Here is a 17,029-nt window from a genome sequence, read left to right on the forward strand (position 1 = left end):
TCAGCTTTCACATGTGCTGTATTGGCCCTGTAGACTAGAGGTTTGCATTCCTCTGGATATTGGACTAAAATGTAACAGTATTGAACACAAGTGGACAAGTTGACTTTCTTTCCTGTGGTGCTGAACGTACAGTCAGTTTTGATGAACAACAATTAAATTCTAATATGATTTATCATTCTTATCTACACTCACCTAAAGGATTATTAGGAACACCATACTAATACGGTGTTTGACCCCCTTTCGCCTTCAGAACTGCCTTAATTCTACGTGGCATTGATTCAACAAAGTGCTGAAAGCATTCTTTAGAAATGTTGGCCCATATTGATAGGATAGCATCTTGCAGTTGATCGAGATTTGTGGGATGCACATCCAGGGCACGAAGCTCCCGTTCCACCACATCTCAAAGATGCTCTATTGGGTTGAGATCTGGTGACTGTGGGGCCATTTTAGTACAGTGAACTCATTGTCATGTTCAAGAAACCAATTTGTAATGATTCGAGCTTTGTGACATGGTGCATTATCCTGCTGGAAGTAGCCATCAGAGGATGAGTACATGGTGGTCATGAAGGGATGAACATGGTCAGAAACAATGCTCAGGTAGGCATTTAAACGATGCCCAATTGGCACTAAGGGGCCTAAAGTGTGCCAAGAAAACATCCCCCACACCATTACACCACACCCACCACCAGCCTGCACAGTGGTAACAAGGCATGATGGATCCATGTTCTCATTCTGTTTACGCCAAATTCTCTACCATTTGAATGTCTCAACAGAAATCGAGACTCTTCAAACCGGGCAACATTTTTGCAGTCTTGAACTGCCAATTTTGGTGAGCTCGTGCAAATTGTAGCCTCTTTTCCTGTTTGTAGTGGAGATGAGTGGTACCCGGTGGGGTCTTCTGCTGTTGTAGCCCTTCCGTCTCAAGGTTGTGCTGCTTGTGGCTTCACAAATGCTTTGCTGCATACCTCGGTTGTAACGAGTGGTTATTTCAGTCAAAGTTGCTCTTCTATCAGCTTGAATCAGTCGGCCCATTCTCCTCTGACCTCTAGCATCAACAAGGCATTTTCGCCCACAGGACTGCCGCATACTGGATGTTTTTCCCTTTTCACACCATTCTTTGTAAACCCTAGAAATGGTTGTGCGTGAAAATCCCAGTAACTGAGCAGATTGTGAAATACTCAGACCCGCCCGTCTGGTACCAAGAACCATGCCACGCTCAAAATTGCTTAAATCACCTTTCTTTCCCATTCTGACATTCAGTTTGGAGTTCAGGAGATTGTCTTGACCAGGACCACACCCCTAAATGCATTGAAGCAACTGCCATGTGATTGGTTGATTAGATAATTGCATTAATGAGAAATTGAACAGGTGTTCCTAATAATCCTTTAGGTGAGTGTATATGGCTTCACTGAGAAATCATATACAATTTGAAAAGATAACGTGTCTGTTATGTTAGGGTATGTGGACCATAGTGATTACTGGTTGGAGTGCTGGTGTTTGATACCTTCATATGTGTTGCCTTACCTTCATGTGTTCAGGCTTAGCAGCATGGTCGGATGAGCAGAGATTGGCTCTAATCTTGGATGTGCGTGAATGAATTGCATATATTTAATTGCTTGACTTAGAGGTATGTAACATCTCTGTAAGGATGACCAAATTTCTTTTTAAAAGTGACAGGGATATAATCAAAACTTCACATCTTTATATTCATTGGGTCATTATTCATTTTTTTTATTTATTTATTTATTTTTTTAATCAAACAATTTGGTCATTTTTAATGTCTTTATATTCAATTGCTGTCTAAACTGTTTTGGGACTTGCAGGGTCCTTAAAGGGGTGTTTTTGTTTTGGGTTTTTTTTTTCCTGTCTGTCTGCTTTTCACAAGAGAACTACTTCACAGATTTAGATTGGGTTTTTTCTGTAATTTGCTTGAACATTCCGGTTGATTTTGCAACTTCTTTCATTGTGCGAAGTATCATAGTTCGGTTGCAGTGCCAATTTGTGCAAATCTGAGAGACAGGCTGTGCCCCAAAGGGAGGGGAAGGTGGGACCTCCGGAGTAGGGAGTCGGGTAGGGCTGTCCCCACTCACGTGCCAGCCTCCATTCGAGTCGATCTACCTCTCGCCACGTGTTGGAGTGTACCTTGCCTCCACTTAGCTAGCAATGCCAGTTTTTTCAGCAGACATTATCATCTAGAGATTGTTACAGATTAACGTTTGCCTTTTTTGAAAGGGAGATCACAGCTACATGTGTTTTAGGGGGTAACTGCTGATTGGCAGATATATCACAGCCACATGCTGTTCTCTCCACGTGAGGGACACTCTCCCGTTAAGAGCTAAACATGATCAGATACAGTGGTAACATTTGACGTTCAAGCGTACTTCCCTTCCGCTTCGCCAGAGATACCTTTCCTACACTTTTGAAAAGGGATCACAGCTACATTCTCACCCCTGAATAAAAGATAGTTATCTATCGACCCTTGGATATGCTGATGAGCACTATAACTTTAAAGCAGGTTTGTGCAAAGAAAGCAAATGTGAAGTGTAAGTTGCTCTTCTGATTGCACGTTTGACTTCCCACTAGTTATGCCCTATTGAAACATTAGGGGTGGTGGCACTATTATTATTTTACTTGTTTGCAATGTGTACTGTAGTTTATTGGGCACCTTTCTTATTTTGCATTGGAATTGAATAGGAATAAGGCTCTGCCTTGTCCTCCAAGCTATCGCTTGAGTCAGTCGGCAATATGTGCTTTGTTTTTCCACCCCAAACAGACCCTGCACTGCATGTTAGTAACACTGACTACAGAATATGTACGTGTTGCAAATGGATTGGACAAAAGCTGTTGTAGGTCTATTGTTTGCTTACACCATTTAAGACAAAAATCCAGGCAATTTTTTGCATTTTATATTGTACATCAGCCAGACAACTGTATCGGCCCCCAAAAAGAGGACATTTTCAGGAAAGAGAATGTCCGGTCACTTTCTATATATTTATTTTTTGAGAATTATTATCAATAGATAGCTAACTGTACTGTGAAAAGAAAATGTCTATAAAAAATTTACTCACATATGTATGTTCCCTACACCCCACCTTTAATCCAACCATTGTATGAACCAGACTCCAGTGCCTTTTAAAGGGGAAGGAGGAATATGGTCGGGAGATATTTTGCTTCAGTACTGATACAGAAGTCCGAAAGCTGGTATCAATACCAAAGTCAAAATTTTAGTACTGGTCCAACGCTAGTGTGTACAGAAATCCTATTTTTGTTAAGATTTGTTTTCAAGCATCACTTTTCATTGGAGGGTTCACTATTCACTTTACAATGCACAAGTCAAATATGCTTCATGCTGTGAACACATCCAGCAGCTGAAAAAGCAAAAATAATAAAAGTAATGTTAGGTAACAAAGCAAAATTTATACATTGGTACACACTTCAGAATACCAGTAGATGGAGACTTTTTAGACCACTTTCTAACAGTGTGACATGAAGGAATTTTTCTTCGCTGGGACTTGTTAAAGTTAATTCAAAATGGTCATTTGTACCTCTGCTGCAGCTTTGGATTCAATTTATTCCATAACGGCGATCATGCAGTTAGGTACAGATGAGTTATTCATTGCCATTCAAACTGTTTTGTGTATAACACTGACACAAATGTACACCCTTCCAACCAGTTCACTCGCCCTTAATAACAGGCAAATAATTGTCTCATCCTTGCACCATACCTGTTTTCATTTTGACATTTGAATTTAGTACCACAGTGTCTTCACCTTACATACTAGTCTGTCATTTCTTCCTCTGTCTCCCACTATCTGTCTTTGCTGTCAGTTCTCTCAGAGCGACTGTTTCATGGCTTCTGGGATGGAAGGTGAGGAAAACATTTAACATTTTTGTGCCACAGAAATGAAAGTGCTCCATAATACTGTATTTCAATAGCATTGTTTTCATATACTGCTGTAATAAAAAGTATGATAAATATTGGAGGGCAATTCACTTGGCAAACAATTCACATTTGAATGAACTTTTTGTAATTTTAATGCACAATTATGTGGCAACTCATAGTAGTTCTACACTACGGTTTATTTCCTGTACAGAAATCCCCATATGTATATGTATATGTATGTGTGTCCATATGCTGCGCAGCCCTAGTGCATATGTGTGACTCTTCAGGAATTACGGTTCACTGTCCTAACAAGCACTTGCTTATCCAGCTGTCTGGTCTAGACTGAATACAAGATGATGGCATCCTCTGCTCCCACCTTCTCCTGGTATGCAAACTGCAGAGGGTCGAGGGCGTCACGGACCTGTGGCCTCAGGTGGTGAAGCAGCAAGCTGCTTCATGGTCTTCATCGAATGTGATGTGAGAGTGACAGGCCGGAAGTCATTCAGCTCACTAGGAAGTGATACCTTTTGGGACTGGGGTGATGCAAGATGTTTTCCAAAGCCTCGGGACTCTCCCCTGTTGAAGATGCGCTGTAGAGGACTCCCCAGCTCCAGCGCACGGGCCTTCAGCAGTCGTGGTAATACTCCTCCTGGACCAACTGCTTTGCTGGCACTACAGCGAGTAATTAACCATATTAAAAAATAGTAAAACGTAATAATTTGAAAGTAAATTGTTTCATGTTGCGGGAGTTATTAGTTATAATACAATTTCGTTCTGTTTGGCTTTGAAATTAACACACAAATATTTTTTAAACTTACACTTTTGCTGTAAAACTTTAGTAAAAACAATTTTTAAATAAAATTTTCATCAATCTTACATTTAATTTTGATTCTGTGTTTGGACTTTCATCGTGACAAAGCCACTTATAACTGCCCATGATTTCATTTCTCTCTATTAAATAAAACTACTTTTTGAATGTTTGGCTCTGAGATTTGTTAATTGTCTTTGCAAAAGCTATTCTTACGAGAAACTGTTAATGATTTAATACAAATGGCATATCAAGATCTCCTTGTGTTGTCTGTTATCCATGAAGATGTACTACATTACCTTTAATGGATACATCCTACTTTCTACAATAATTTGGGCGGTGGAAGACCGGACAGTGTTAATGGTTGTATTTATTCCTTGGAATATTGTAAGTTTATGTTTTCATATTCCACACGATCACCACCAACTGTTTCAGCTTAGTGTATTGATACGCATTAAACCAATTTACCGTGTAACCAATCAACATTTTTGGTATTAATTTGTTTGACTTTGTTTCTCACTGCTAGTATTGTTCATGTACTCCTTTTTTATGTTGACAACCCTTTGTGATGAAATGCAGTAAGATTTGGACGTAATACATCTTCTTTATGGAGGAATGTCACCTCTCTGAAGGGGAAGGAGCCTGAGCTAGTGCACGAGGTCGAGAGGTTCCGGCTAGATATAGTCGGACTCGCCTTGACGCACAGCTTGGACTCTGGAACCAATCTCCTAGACAGGGGCTGGACTCTCTTCCGGAGTTGCCCCCGGTGAGAGGCGCCGAGCAGGTGTGAACATACTTATTCCCCCCCGACTCGGAGCCTGTGCATTGGGGTTTACCCCGGTGGACGAGAGGGGTGGCTTCCCTCCGCCTTCGGGTTGGTGGGGGGGAGAGAAGTGTCCTGATTGTTGTTTGCGCGTATGCACCGAAGAGTAGTTTGGAGTATCCACCTTTTTTGGAGTCGAGTCTCTGGAGGGGGTGCTAGAGGGCATACCTTCTGGGGATTCCCTCATTTTACTGGGAGACTTCAATGCTCACGTGGTCAATGACAGTGAGACCTGGAAGAGCGTGATTGGGAGGAATGACCCCCCTGATATGAACCCGAACGGTGTTTTGTTATTGGACTTTTGTGCTTGTCACGGATTGTCCATAACGAACACCATGTTCAAGCATAAGGGTGTTCATATGTGCACTTGGCACCAGGACACCCTAGGCCTCAGGTCGATGATCGACTTTGTGGTTGTGTCGTCGGATTTGCGGCCATATGTCTTGGACACTCGGGTGAAGAGAGGGGCGGAGCTGTCAACTGATCACCACCTAGTGGTGAGTTGGCTTTGATGGTAGAGGAAGATGCTGGTCAGTCCTGGTAGGCCCAAACGTGTTGTGAGGGTCTGCTGGGAACAGCTAGCAGAGTCCCCTGTCAGAAGTAGCTTCAACTCCCACCTCCGGCAGAACTTCAACCATGTCCCGAGGGAGGTGGGGGACACTGAGTCCGAATGGGCCATGTTCCGTGCCTCTATCGAGGCGGCTGACCAGAGCTGTGGCCGCAAGGTGGCCGTTGGTGGACACCCGCGGTGAGGAATGCCATCAAGCTGAAGGAGTCCTATAGGACTTTTTTGTCCTGTGGGTCTCTGGAGGCAGCTGATAGGTACCGGCAGGCCAAGCGGAATGCGGCTTCGGTTGTTGCTGCGGCAAAAACTGGGAGGAGTTTGGAGAGGCCACGGAGAACAACTTTCGGGACGGCTTCGAGGAGATTCTGGTCCACCGTCCAGTGTCTCAGGAGGGGGAAGCAGTGCAGTGTCAACACTGTATAGGGTGGGGATGGTGCGCTGCTGACCTCGACTCGGGACGTTGTGGGTTGGTGGGGGGAGTACTTCGAAGAAGACCTCAATCCCACTAACATGCTTTCCAATGAGGAAGTAGAGCCTGGGGACTCTGAGGTGGGCTCTCCCATCTCTGGGACTGAAGTCACCGAGGTGGTCAAAAAAACTTCTTGGTGGCAGGGCCCCGGGAGTGGATGAGATCCGAGTTCTGGATAGGAGGGTCCGTCGGATAGTCGAATCTCGGATTCAGGAGGAACAGTGTGGTTTTCGTCTTGGTCGTGGAACAGTGGACCAGCTCTTCACCCTTAGCAGAGTCCTGGAGGGTGCATGGGAGTTTGCCCAACCATGTCTACAAGTTTTGTGCACTTGGAAAAGGCGTTCGACCGTGCCCCTCGGGGAATCCTGTGGGGGGTGCCCTGGGAGTATGGTGTACCAGACCCCCTGATAAGGGCTGTTTTGTCCCTGTACAACCGGTGTCAGAGCCTGGTCCGCATTGCCGGCAGTAAGTCGAGCCCGTTTCCAGTGAGAGTTGGACTCCGCCAGGGCTCCCCTTTGTCACCGATTCTGTTCATAACTTTTATGGACAGAATTTGTAGGCGCAGCCAGGGTGTTGAAGGGGTCCGGTTTGGTGGACTCAGGATTGGGTCACTGCTTTTTGCAGATGATGATATCCTGTTTGCTTCTTCAGGCCGTGATCTTCAGCTCTCTCTGGATCGGTTCACAGCTGAGTGTGAAGCGGCTGGGATGAGAATCAGCACCTCCAAATCCGAGACCATGGTCCTCGGCCGGAAAAGAGTGGAGTGCCCTCTCAGGGTTGGGGGAGAGATCCTGCCCCAAGTGGAGGAGTTCAAGTATCTCTGGGTCTTGCTCACGAGTGAGGGAAGAATGGAGCGTGATATCGACAGGCGGATCGGTGCGGCATCCGCAGTGATGCGGCCTCTGCATCGGTCTGTCAAAGCTCTCAATTTACCAATCGATCTACGCTCCTACCCTCACCTATGGTCATGAGCTATGGGTAGTGACCGAAAGAACGAGATCGCGAATACAAGCGGCTGAAATGAGTTTCCTCCGCAGGGTGTCTGGGCTTTCCCTTAAAGAGAGGGTGAGAAGCTCATTCATCCGGGAGGGGCTCAGAGTAGAGCCGCTCCTCCTCCGCATCGAGAGGAGTCAGATGAGGTGACTCGGGCATCTGATCAGGATGCCTCCTGGACGCCTCACTGGTGAGGTGTTCTGGGCACGTCCAACCCGGGAGGAGGCCCCGGAGAAGACCCAGGACAAGACCCAGGACACGCTGGAGGGACTATGTCTCCCGGCTGGCCTGGCAATGCCTTGGGATTCTCCCGGAAGAGCTGGAAGAAGTCGCCGGGGAGAGGGAAGTCTCGCGACCCGACCTCGGATAAGCGGAAGAGGATGGATGGACATCATCTTTAATTGGGAACTTAAAGTAAAGAAAATGTTAATTTACAGGTGCTGGTCATAAAATTAGAATATCATGACAAAGTTGATTTATTTCAAAATTAATTTTAATCAAAATTAAAAGAAACATTTGAAATACATTAGTCTGTGTGTAATGAATGAATCTAATATACAAGTTTCACTTTTTGAATGGAATTACTGAAATCAACTTAGTCATTATATTCTAATTTTATGACCAGCACCTGTATAAGAGCTGAGAGAGCAGATACTGTGTCTGTCAAAAGCATTCACACAAGTGAGAGGTATGGTTGAAAATGGTTGACAGGAGGGCATGACTGGAAAAACTCTCATGGCCAAGGTCTCAATTTGCTGGACTTGAAAAAATCTTCCAAAACTCTTGTCTCGTCGCAGGATATTTTTATTATAATAGATATGTAAATTATTCCTTATTTGTAGAAGTAGGCAACATATACAGTATACATGCATATTTTGTAAAGCCATTCAAAAGGAGCTAATGCCAGTACTGGCAGCATGGAGTACTAGATGGAAATCGAACTTGGAACAGGATGGATCCTGCTTTGTGCTATGTGCTGCCTGGGATTGGACTGCCTCATTTGAACCTGAATAGGACTAAGTTGATTTCATTATGTTTGGTTTTTATGTTGAAAAGTAGTCTTTTAAGTGAGCTTAAGAATTAATTTTGTTAAAGAGTTAAAAGAAATATACTTTGTAATTGTACATTTTATGTATTTTCCGTTCTGCATTCTTGGGGTTAAAGTAGATGTTTTAAAAACTGTTTTATTAGAGCAAGTTCTAAAAAGTTATGTAAGTTATATGTAAATGCAATATAATCCATAAATTTGGGTTTTTGGTGGGGTTATTTTATTGTTAAACTATTTTGTTTCATTTCTTGATGATGGCGTTCTGTCTAATGGCCTGATGTTTTATTCCATATCCAATGTTCTTCCTCAGTAAATATTTATGTAAAATGTGACCTGATGTTAATGTTTCCTTTTTATTATGCATTGTATACAAGTCACTTAATGTCTGCTACCCGCAGAGTTTTAAAGGAAGCCTCCTATTCATGACGGTTTCATGTTTAAATTTGCATTTTTTTCCTCTTTTTTCAGGTACAATTGGTCATGTAGCTCATGGCAAATCTACAGTAGTGAAAGCTATCTCTGGTGTCCACACTGTCCGGTTTAAAAATGAACTTGAGAGAAATATTACCATTAAACTCGGCTATGCTAATGCCAAGGTGAGTTGCAGTGCTGGCTAATTTACCAAAAGAAAAGCCAAAAAGGCAAATGGATACAGCTGGGTCTTGGGTTCCACAGATACAAGTAATCACATAAAATCCTAGAATTTTTTTCCTTTCAGTTGAATTTCAACTGTTTATATATAATATGAAATAACCCCTGCACACTGTAGTCTTTGCCACCATTTTCAAGCATTTTTGCTTTCTAATGCAACTAATAGCTACACTACAAGTTCTGTCACAGGTAGACATTTTGATGGAGAGTGTGCAGTTTAGCCGAGTATTGGAACATACTTGTAAGTAATTTTAGATTTTTTTTTTTTTAATAATGGCAAAAATGCATTTTATTCTGTTTTCGTTAATGGATGTTCTTGGAGCAAATCACAACTTGTATACATATTACAAAGTTTTGCAGGAACAAAGGCCCCTCATCTGTGTGCTTGTTTTTGTTTTGGCCAGCAGGCTAAGTTAGTCTGTACTAAACAACTTTTTCCTCAAGCAGAATCTGGTTGCGTTGTCTGCTGTAAAGGCATTGATGCCTCCAGTAGAGTTTCATGAGTGCATAATTATGGAAAAACAAAATATTTATAGGGATGAGTATTAGTGCTAGATTGTGAAACAGGACCTTTTGGTACACACAAGGATGGATGTTTTTAGATTTGTTCTTTTAATTTATGATACATTCAACAATCCTGATTTTAAAACACTTTATTTACTATGCAAAATTTTAAACCTGCATGGAAAAGTGTAATCATTCGGTTCTGTCCCCACATGGTTAGTATATTACCAGATGGTTTTGAACTTTGTTCAGCAAAAAAAAATTATTTTTTTGTAAAAGGGAGCAGCTACCTATTGTACCGTAAGTAGGCCAGCTTTGTACCTCTTGAACAATATTTAAATCGGTCTCCTTTAATCATAGTTTTGATTTTATTTACTAGAAATTGTGTTGGACTTTGAGTGTATCTCCATCCACAATACAGTCATGTACAAACAAGTTATTGTATTTACAAATCCTTTGCAGTGTTTCCAGGTAATCTGTTGGAACAGTGTTTTGATTGCTTTCCATTAATTTCACTAATTTACTTTTAACTATTGCACAGGTGTACAAACTAGACGACCTCGGCTGTCCCAGACCAGAGTGCTATAGATCATGTGGAAGCAGCACACCTGATGAATTCCCTACAGACATTCCTGGCACTAAAGGAAATTTTAAGCTGGTCAGGTACCTGGATAAGAAATTTAACTGTACATTAATAATAGTGTACTTTGCTATCTCAATCTTTATTTTTAGCTGTGAACCTTTTAGTCCGTACTTACTTTTAACCATAGATGCCAGGATATTGGCAAAGACGTTTGTCAGTACAATTGAAAAAAATTGCCATCCCTTGTACCACATAATCAGACTGGTTTCTTAAAGAGAAGACAATCACTCTTTAATTTAAATCTATGTACTGTGATGTACTGGCAGGCCACAGGCAGTGTGGCTTAGCAGCAGGACTTGAACCTCAATGTGTGAAGTCCAAAGCCTTAACCACTGACACTGTGTGGCCATGAGCAAGTCACTTGACCTTGCTCTGCTCCAATTGGAAAACCAAATGAAATGTAACCAATTGCATCATAAATGTTGTAAGTCGCCTTGCATAAAGGCATCGGCTGAGTCCAGTTGCATATGGTATTAATAGACATTTTGGTAAAGCTAAAAGAAATTACTTAATTGTGAGCTGGGCTTTTACTTGAATCTGTATTACTCAATTTATTAAACTTCTTTTATGTTTAATTTTACATATTTCTGTGAAATTGATCCAGCAGTACGGTAACTAGGTGAAATATATCCCAGTCCTTCCATTAAAATTAAACATTGGATAATGTAATACATTAGGAATGAGATCTCTATCAGACATGTAAATAACACATTTTTCTTTCTCAATCAGTGCCAGACAAGAGTTAATTCAGTTCACAACTGTAAATAAAATGTGATGCTTGCAATCTCACTCTTTCTCCTTGACCTAATGTTCAATTTGAAAGCTATGCATATTTGTTGATCACATTTAGACTCCTCATAAATCCTTACCTTCTAAATAGCCCTTTTCAGTGAAATGTCAGCTTCTTGTTTGTTTGTCATGTAGTAGTGTTACAGTGAAATTTTCATAATCTTTTACTATACTATTAGCTTTCCACCTTATTTTGATTATCTAAAAATTAATTTAGTTTTACAAGGTTAAGGGGTGGGGGGGTGGATATAACGTTTAACAGTTTGGTGGGGAAAATTTATATAATATGTATGTATGTATGTATGTATGTAATATACACACACATATATATATTATTTTGTTTTATTATAAATTTCTTAAAAGCAAAAAAATCTGCATTTTTCTCATCCCTTTTAGACATGTGTCCTTTGTGGATTGTCCTGGCCATGACATTTTGATGGCTACCATGTTAAACGGTGCCGCAGTAATGGATGCTGCTCTACTACTAATAGGTAATGTATAATATGTTGTTTTTCTTCTAACAGCAGTTTGTCATGGTGTAAGAATAGTCTAAAGATATATTATTCCATTTCAGCAGAACAAAAGATGATTAGTACAGTTACAAAAAGTTGGTGTGGACTTTAGTTTTGTTATGATTGAAATGTTCATATTTAGACTTGACTAGCTTTATTGTGCTAAAAAATAGATTTTTTTTTCTAGTAATCTCTCAAATTTGGTTTTGATTTCTTGTAGCAAATAATTAGTGTCATGGTATGATACCATTGAAATAATTAACATAGAGTCCCCAAGCATTTTTTTGGGATTTTTATTTAGGTCTTGCTTTTATTGTATTGACAAATTACGTTTTTATTAACCCTTAGCTACTTGCACTGGTGTATTTTGTACACCAATCTTGGTTATTTTTGTCTAACATCCTTTTACTTGAACCTACTGGCAGCATCTGCCATCTGTCCTCAACTTGACTCACTACAAGTACATTTACTCTCCAATGTGCCCCTCGCTGGTTTTATGAGTGGATGCACAATTGCAATTTCCATATGGTGCATTTGGTATGCCGTGCAGGTACTTAAGTATGCATGACAACAATGTCTGCAAAGAACATTCAATAACTGAAGTGAAATGTGATATATGTGCAAATCCTGCAGTGGATGAAAGTGTGACCAGTGACGAATGAGCACTGGAGAAGTGGTTCAGGTGTATTTTCTGATAGTCCTAAACTATTGAGTAATTTGGTATTAAATTACATTAAAAACATGTACAATATAAATTATTGTTATTTATATTACAACCTCATAGCGGGCATATAAATAGCCATTTTAACATTGGTGCATAAAGTACACTGAGCAAGTACTTATGAGAAATAGTACGAATATTTAAGGGTTAAATCTCATCTGTCAACTGTATAACAAAACACAGTCAGATGTGTATCATTATACTTTTTCTTTTAATACTAATAATGAATAATAATAATAAAATGAGCTGGGCACTGCACATGTGTGAGTGATGCAAGCATCACTTTTGATTTCATCAGAATCAGCTTTTGGTTTCACTGACCATTTCAGTTTCGCTGCCTGAAGACAGCTTCACCTTGTCATCACTGCTGATGACAGGCCTTTCTTATGAGACACCATTAGGAGGCTAAGAGAAGATGCACCTACGCCATTGCTTGGGTAATGCTCAGGCCTGACGCTTATGCAAGACACACCTATACTGTTGCCCGAGTGACATTTGGGACTAACACTTTTAGCGCTGTTTTTACAGCTTGAGTCTAATGCTAAGGAGGTTAAATCTCATTCTCAGGACTGAAGCTTTATAGAACCCTTTACTATCATATGGCATTTTTATTGGTGATTAGTTATTGGGATGTGTGTTCTCTTACTGTTGAAGTGCACTGCCAGTCTTTTCATAAAGTATTTTAAAAAGCAGTCTTTTTTTGTAGCACAGGAATCTGTGTACAATATGACATCTTACAATAGAAGTTTAAATACTGCTGGTGTTAACATTTCATTTCTACAGGCGTGTATGCTTCCCTTGCAAAATATCCCCCCATTAAACTGTCATTTATAAGTTGCAGGGTCAAAAAAGATTTTCTGAAAACAAAATACAGAGATGACAAGAAATATGTTTAATGCAACTACTTGAGTGAACCACAATTTAATAAGTGCATGCAAGAAGTAGCCTAAATATTTCAGAGTCTGGTTATTCAAGTGATACTGTGCTTTGACTATAATACAGCAAAATATACCCATATAACTTTATTTAACCACTTTCCAAACTCTGTGCACTGAGAAAAACACTTCAGAAGTATGAAAGAATGCTTTAGAATATATTTAAATTTCGTGTGTGCGTGTAAAATATATCCTTGCACGAAAATTTGTACATGTTCTGTTAACCTTCATATACTATATATTCACATCAAGAATGCATCTCTGTCTTGTTTTTTTTTTATTTTACATTGATGTTAAAGGTTCAAGTCTGAGCATAGCTGTTTGGACTTAAATCATAGATTCACAATATATATATATATATATATATATATATATATATATATATATATATATATATATATATATATATATTATATATATATATATATATATATATATATATATATATATATATATATATATATATATATATATATATATATATGTATATATATATGTATATATATATATATATATATATATGTATATATATATATGTATTTAATTTACAGTGATGTATTTAATTTACAGTGATGCGAGCTCTGCATTGGTCTGTCTTGGTGAAAGAGGAGCTGGGCCGTAAGGCAAAGCTCTCAATTTACCAGTTGATCGATGTTCCTACCCTCACCTATGGTCATGAGCTATGGGCAGTAACCGAAAGAATGAGATCGCGAATACAAGTGGCCGAAATGAGTTTCCTCCGCAGGGTGTCTGGGCTTTTCCTTAAAGATAGGGTGAGAAGCTCAGTCATCCGGGAATACAGCCACTGCTGCTTCGCATCAGGAGGAGTCCGATGAGGTGGCTCAGGCATCTGATCAGGATGCCTCCTGGACGCCTCCCTGGTGAGGTCTTCCGGGCACATCTAACCAGGTGGAGGCCCCGGGGGAGACCCAGGACACGCTAGAGGGACTATGTCTCCCGGGTGGCCTGGGAACGCCTCGGGATTCCCCCGGAAGGGCTAGAAGTGGTGGCTGGGGAGAGTGAAGTCTGGGTGTATCTGCTCAAGCTGCTGCCCCTGCGACCTGATCTCAGATAATCGGAAGAGGATGGATGGATGGAGTATTTAATTTATAACTTTGAATTTAAAATTCAGCTATTATAGGTCAACATTCACTTTGACTTCCTCCAAACTTGCTTCTGATTTAAATCCTGTTTTGTTTGTTGCCTGAATGCGAGTAAATAATTTAAAATATTTTTTCTATTAGTTGTTTAATTTTTCTTTTTTAAATCTGAATTTATATACAAGTAATTGTAGGATAGTCTTCTTTTCTTTACCGTTTCAGCTGGTAATGAGTCTTGCCCACAGCCTCAGACATCTGAACATTTGGCTGCCATTGAAATCATGAAGCTGAAACATATATTGATATTGCAAAATAAAATTGATTTGGTAAAAGAGAGCCAAGCAAAAGAACAGTATGAGCAGATTCTTGCATTTGTACAAGGTATGTCTTTGGTTTGTTACTTTAGTAGTGGTGTTCTTTTTGGACTACAAAATTTTCATGCCTGTTTTTCACAATAATGTTAACACCTTGGTTTAAGTGTTTATAGATGAACTGCTTTACAGTTGTTAGGGAGAGGTGTTTGTTGTGTAAAGTACAGTCCTGTACCCTTTTATCATGCTGTGTGATGGTGTTATTTAACATTTTACTTCTCTTCTGGCTTAATTAGGATAGTGATTGTTTGCAGTCAAACTTAATAAGAATTAATGTAAGTTGTACTTAAGATCATGTGTACTTTTTTTTTAAAGAATATGTCGAATATACGATTTAGTGCATTTCTAATACTTTGCAAATAATGTAAAGGTATTCCTAGAATGATTTAAACTCTATAAATTTATAGACTGGATTAGTCCTGCTTTTATTGTCTAATCCATCTTCAGTTGGGGGGGGAAAAAAAATATCTATATCCTTTATACCCACTGAAATATTAATGTGTATAAGACTGTTTTTCTACATTTATCCTGAAGTAAATTTTTAGATCATCAAATCAAAGTGGTTTATTGAAGGAAGATGTTTACTGTGTTCTGGACATTTTTAGTATAATACATTTTTACAGACATAGAATATACCCTAAACTACTTTAACAAAATGTCATGAAACAAAAGCATGAAGTTCTATGAACATGAAGTCATTTTAACTGTTGTTAATTACATTAAATTCATTAAACCTAGATATATTAACGTTTTATTCATGGTCACTTTCATTTGTGGTTTGTTTTGGCTCATTTGTTAAAAGTTTTTGTTGTTTTTATCATTATTATTCATTGAATTGCTCATAACATGTTTTTTTTTTTAAACAGGTACAGTTGCAGAAGGTGCTCCAATTATCCCAATCTCTGCCCAGCTGAAATATAACATTGAGGTGGTTTGTGAATACATTGTTAAGAAAATTCCAGTTCCAATTCGTGACTTCACTTCTGAGCCAAGACTCATTGGTAAGAAAGCTGCATTATCCTTCAGAACTGATATCCACTAAAGTTCTTCTGTGGTACATTTTATGCAATATTTCAAAGATATATAAATATAAGGCATGCTTGACTATCAGATTATTTATAATCACTTACCTTACTTTTTATTTTTGGTATACTACTTTTAAAATCATGAATTTGTTGCACCTCAGAAATTATGAAACTTCTCATATTTGACTTTGGAGCTGAAATATTTATATTTATGTGCAATGCTTTACTATCCAAGCATTTTTATTTTGTTCAAATTTGTAATGTTTCGATTTATGTCCAGTTGATCGGTTATTGAGATGCTCTTTATCAAATTAGTTGAACATTCAACTACATATTATAATCATATTACTGTACAGCAAAATATTAAAAATAGTGAAAAAATGCATCATAGCTGTTAAAATTGGTCTTGCTTTAAGATTTAAGCTCTTCTCTGAGGCGAAATTCATATTTTGGCTGACTAATCTGTTTGAAAGGTAGTGTAGCTATACAAAAAAAAACAACACGAAGAGTCCCTTCACTACAAGAAGTGATGTTTGAATATGAGATGTTGGACTTCTAATTTTTGCAATGTTGTAAAATGTTAGGAGTTCTGGAGGTACTTTAGTTAGCCATCTACTTTCTGTATATAATTTTTAATTTAATTACATTTGATTACTATAATGCATTCTGCTAACCCTGATATAAACATTGTTTAAGCAGAATTCATTTACAGTTTTTTTTCAGTATGCGAAAGCTGAGGACTTTGAGGAATGACTGTACCATCTCAATTCAAGGACAATTTAGAATTAGAAGTCACAGTGGAACCTATGTGTTCATCACAATCATATATTCTGCCTCATGGCCGTCTTTATCACCTTTTCCTTCCTTTGACTTTGCATTGCATTAGAAAAGATACAAGTGGCCATTAGACCAAAATCTGCATTGAGTGCACAAAATGACACCAGCTGCAGTGCCAGTTCTCTTGTTGCCCTGGGCGAAGCTATAAATTAATAATTGATACTTAAGAAAAAGTATAATTTTACTGAATATATTAGGTAAATATAAATTTGACTTGGCATTTTAACAAATGAGTATTATTTACATAATATATAATTGTGAATAAAATATGAATATAACGATGTAACATAATAGGTAGGTTATTTGATTGTAGTTCCATTTTACAAGCAGAATACCAGCTTTTTAAAGTAAA

The 17,029-nt window shown here is 39.0% G+C and overlaps 1 protein-coding gene across 1 annotated transcript in view; it reads left to right on the forward strand.

Annotated features, from left to right (window-relative positions):
- Positions 1 to 17,029, forward strand: part of eif2s3 (eukaryotic translation initiation factor 2, subunit 3 gamma) — a 53,913-nt gene that overhangs the window by 15,140 nt on the left and 21,744 nt on the right. The window contains exons 3-7 of the mRNA XM_039745595.1: positions 9,058 to 9,185; positions 10,286 to 10,407; positions 11,573 to 11,667; positions 14,667 to 14,825; positions 15,682 to 15,816. Of these exons, the coding sequence (XP_039601529.1) occupies positions 9,058 to 9,185; positions 10,286 to 10,407; positions 11,573 to 11,667; positions 14,667 to 14,825; positions 15,682 to 15,816 (639 nt within the window). The remainder of the gene's footprint in view (positions 1 to 9,057; positions 9,186 to 10,285; positions 10,408 to 11,572; positions 11,668 to 14,666; positions 14,826 to 15,681; positions 15,817 to 17,029) is intronic.

Source organism: Polypterus senegalus, chromosome 2 (genome assembly GCF_016835505.1).
Source record: "Polypterus senegalus isolate Bchr_013 chromosome 2, ASM1683550v1, whole genome shotgun sequence".
In the NCBI taxonomy this organism is placed as follows: domain Eukaryota; kingdom Metazoa; phylum Chordata; class Cladistia; order Polypteriformes; family Polypteridae; genus Polypterus; species Polypterus senegalus.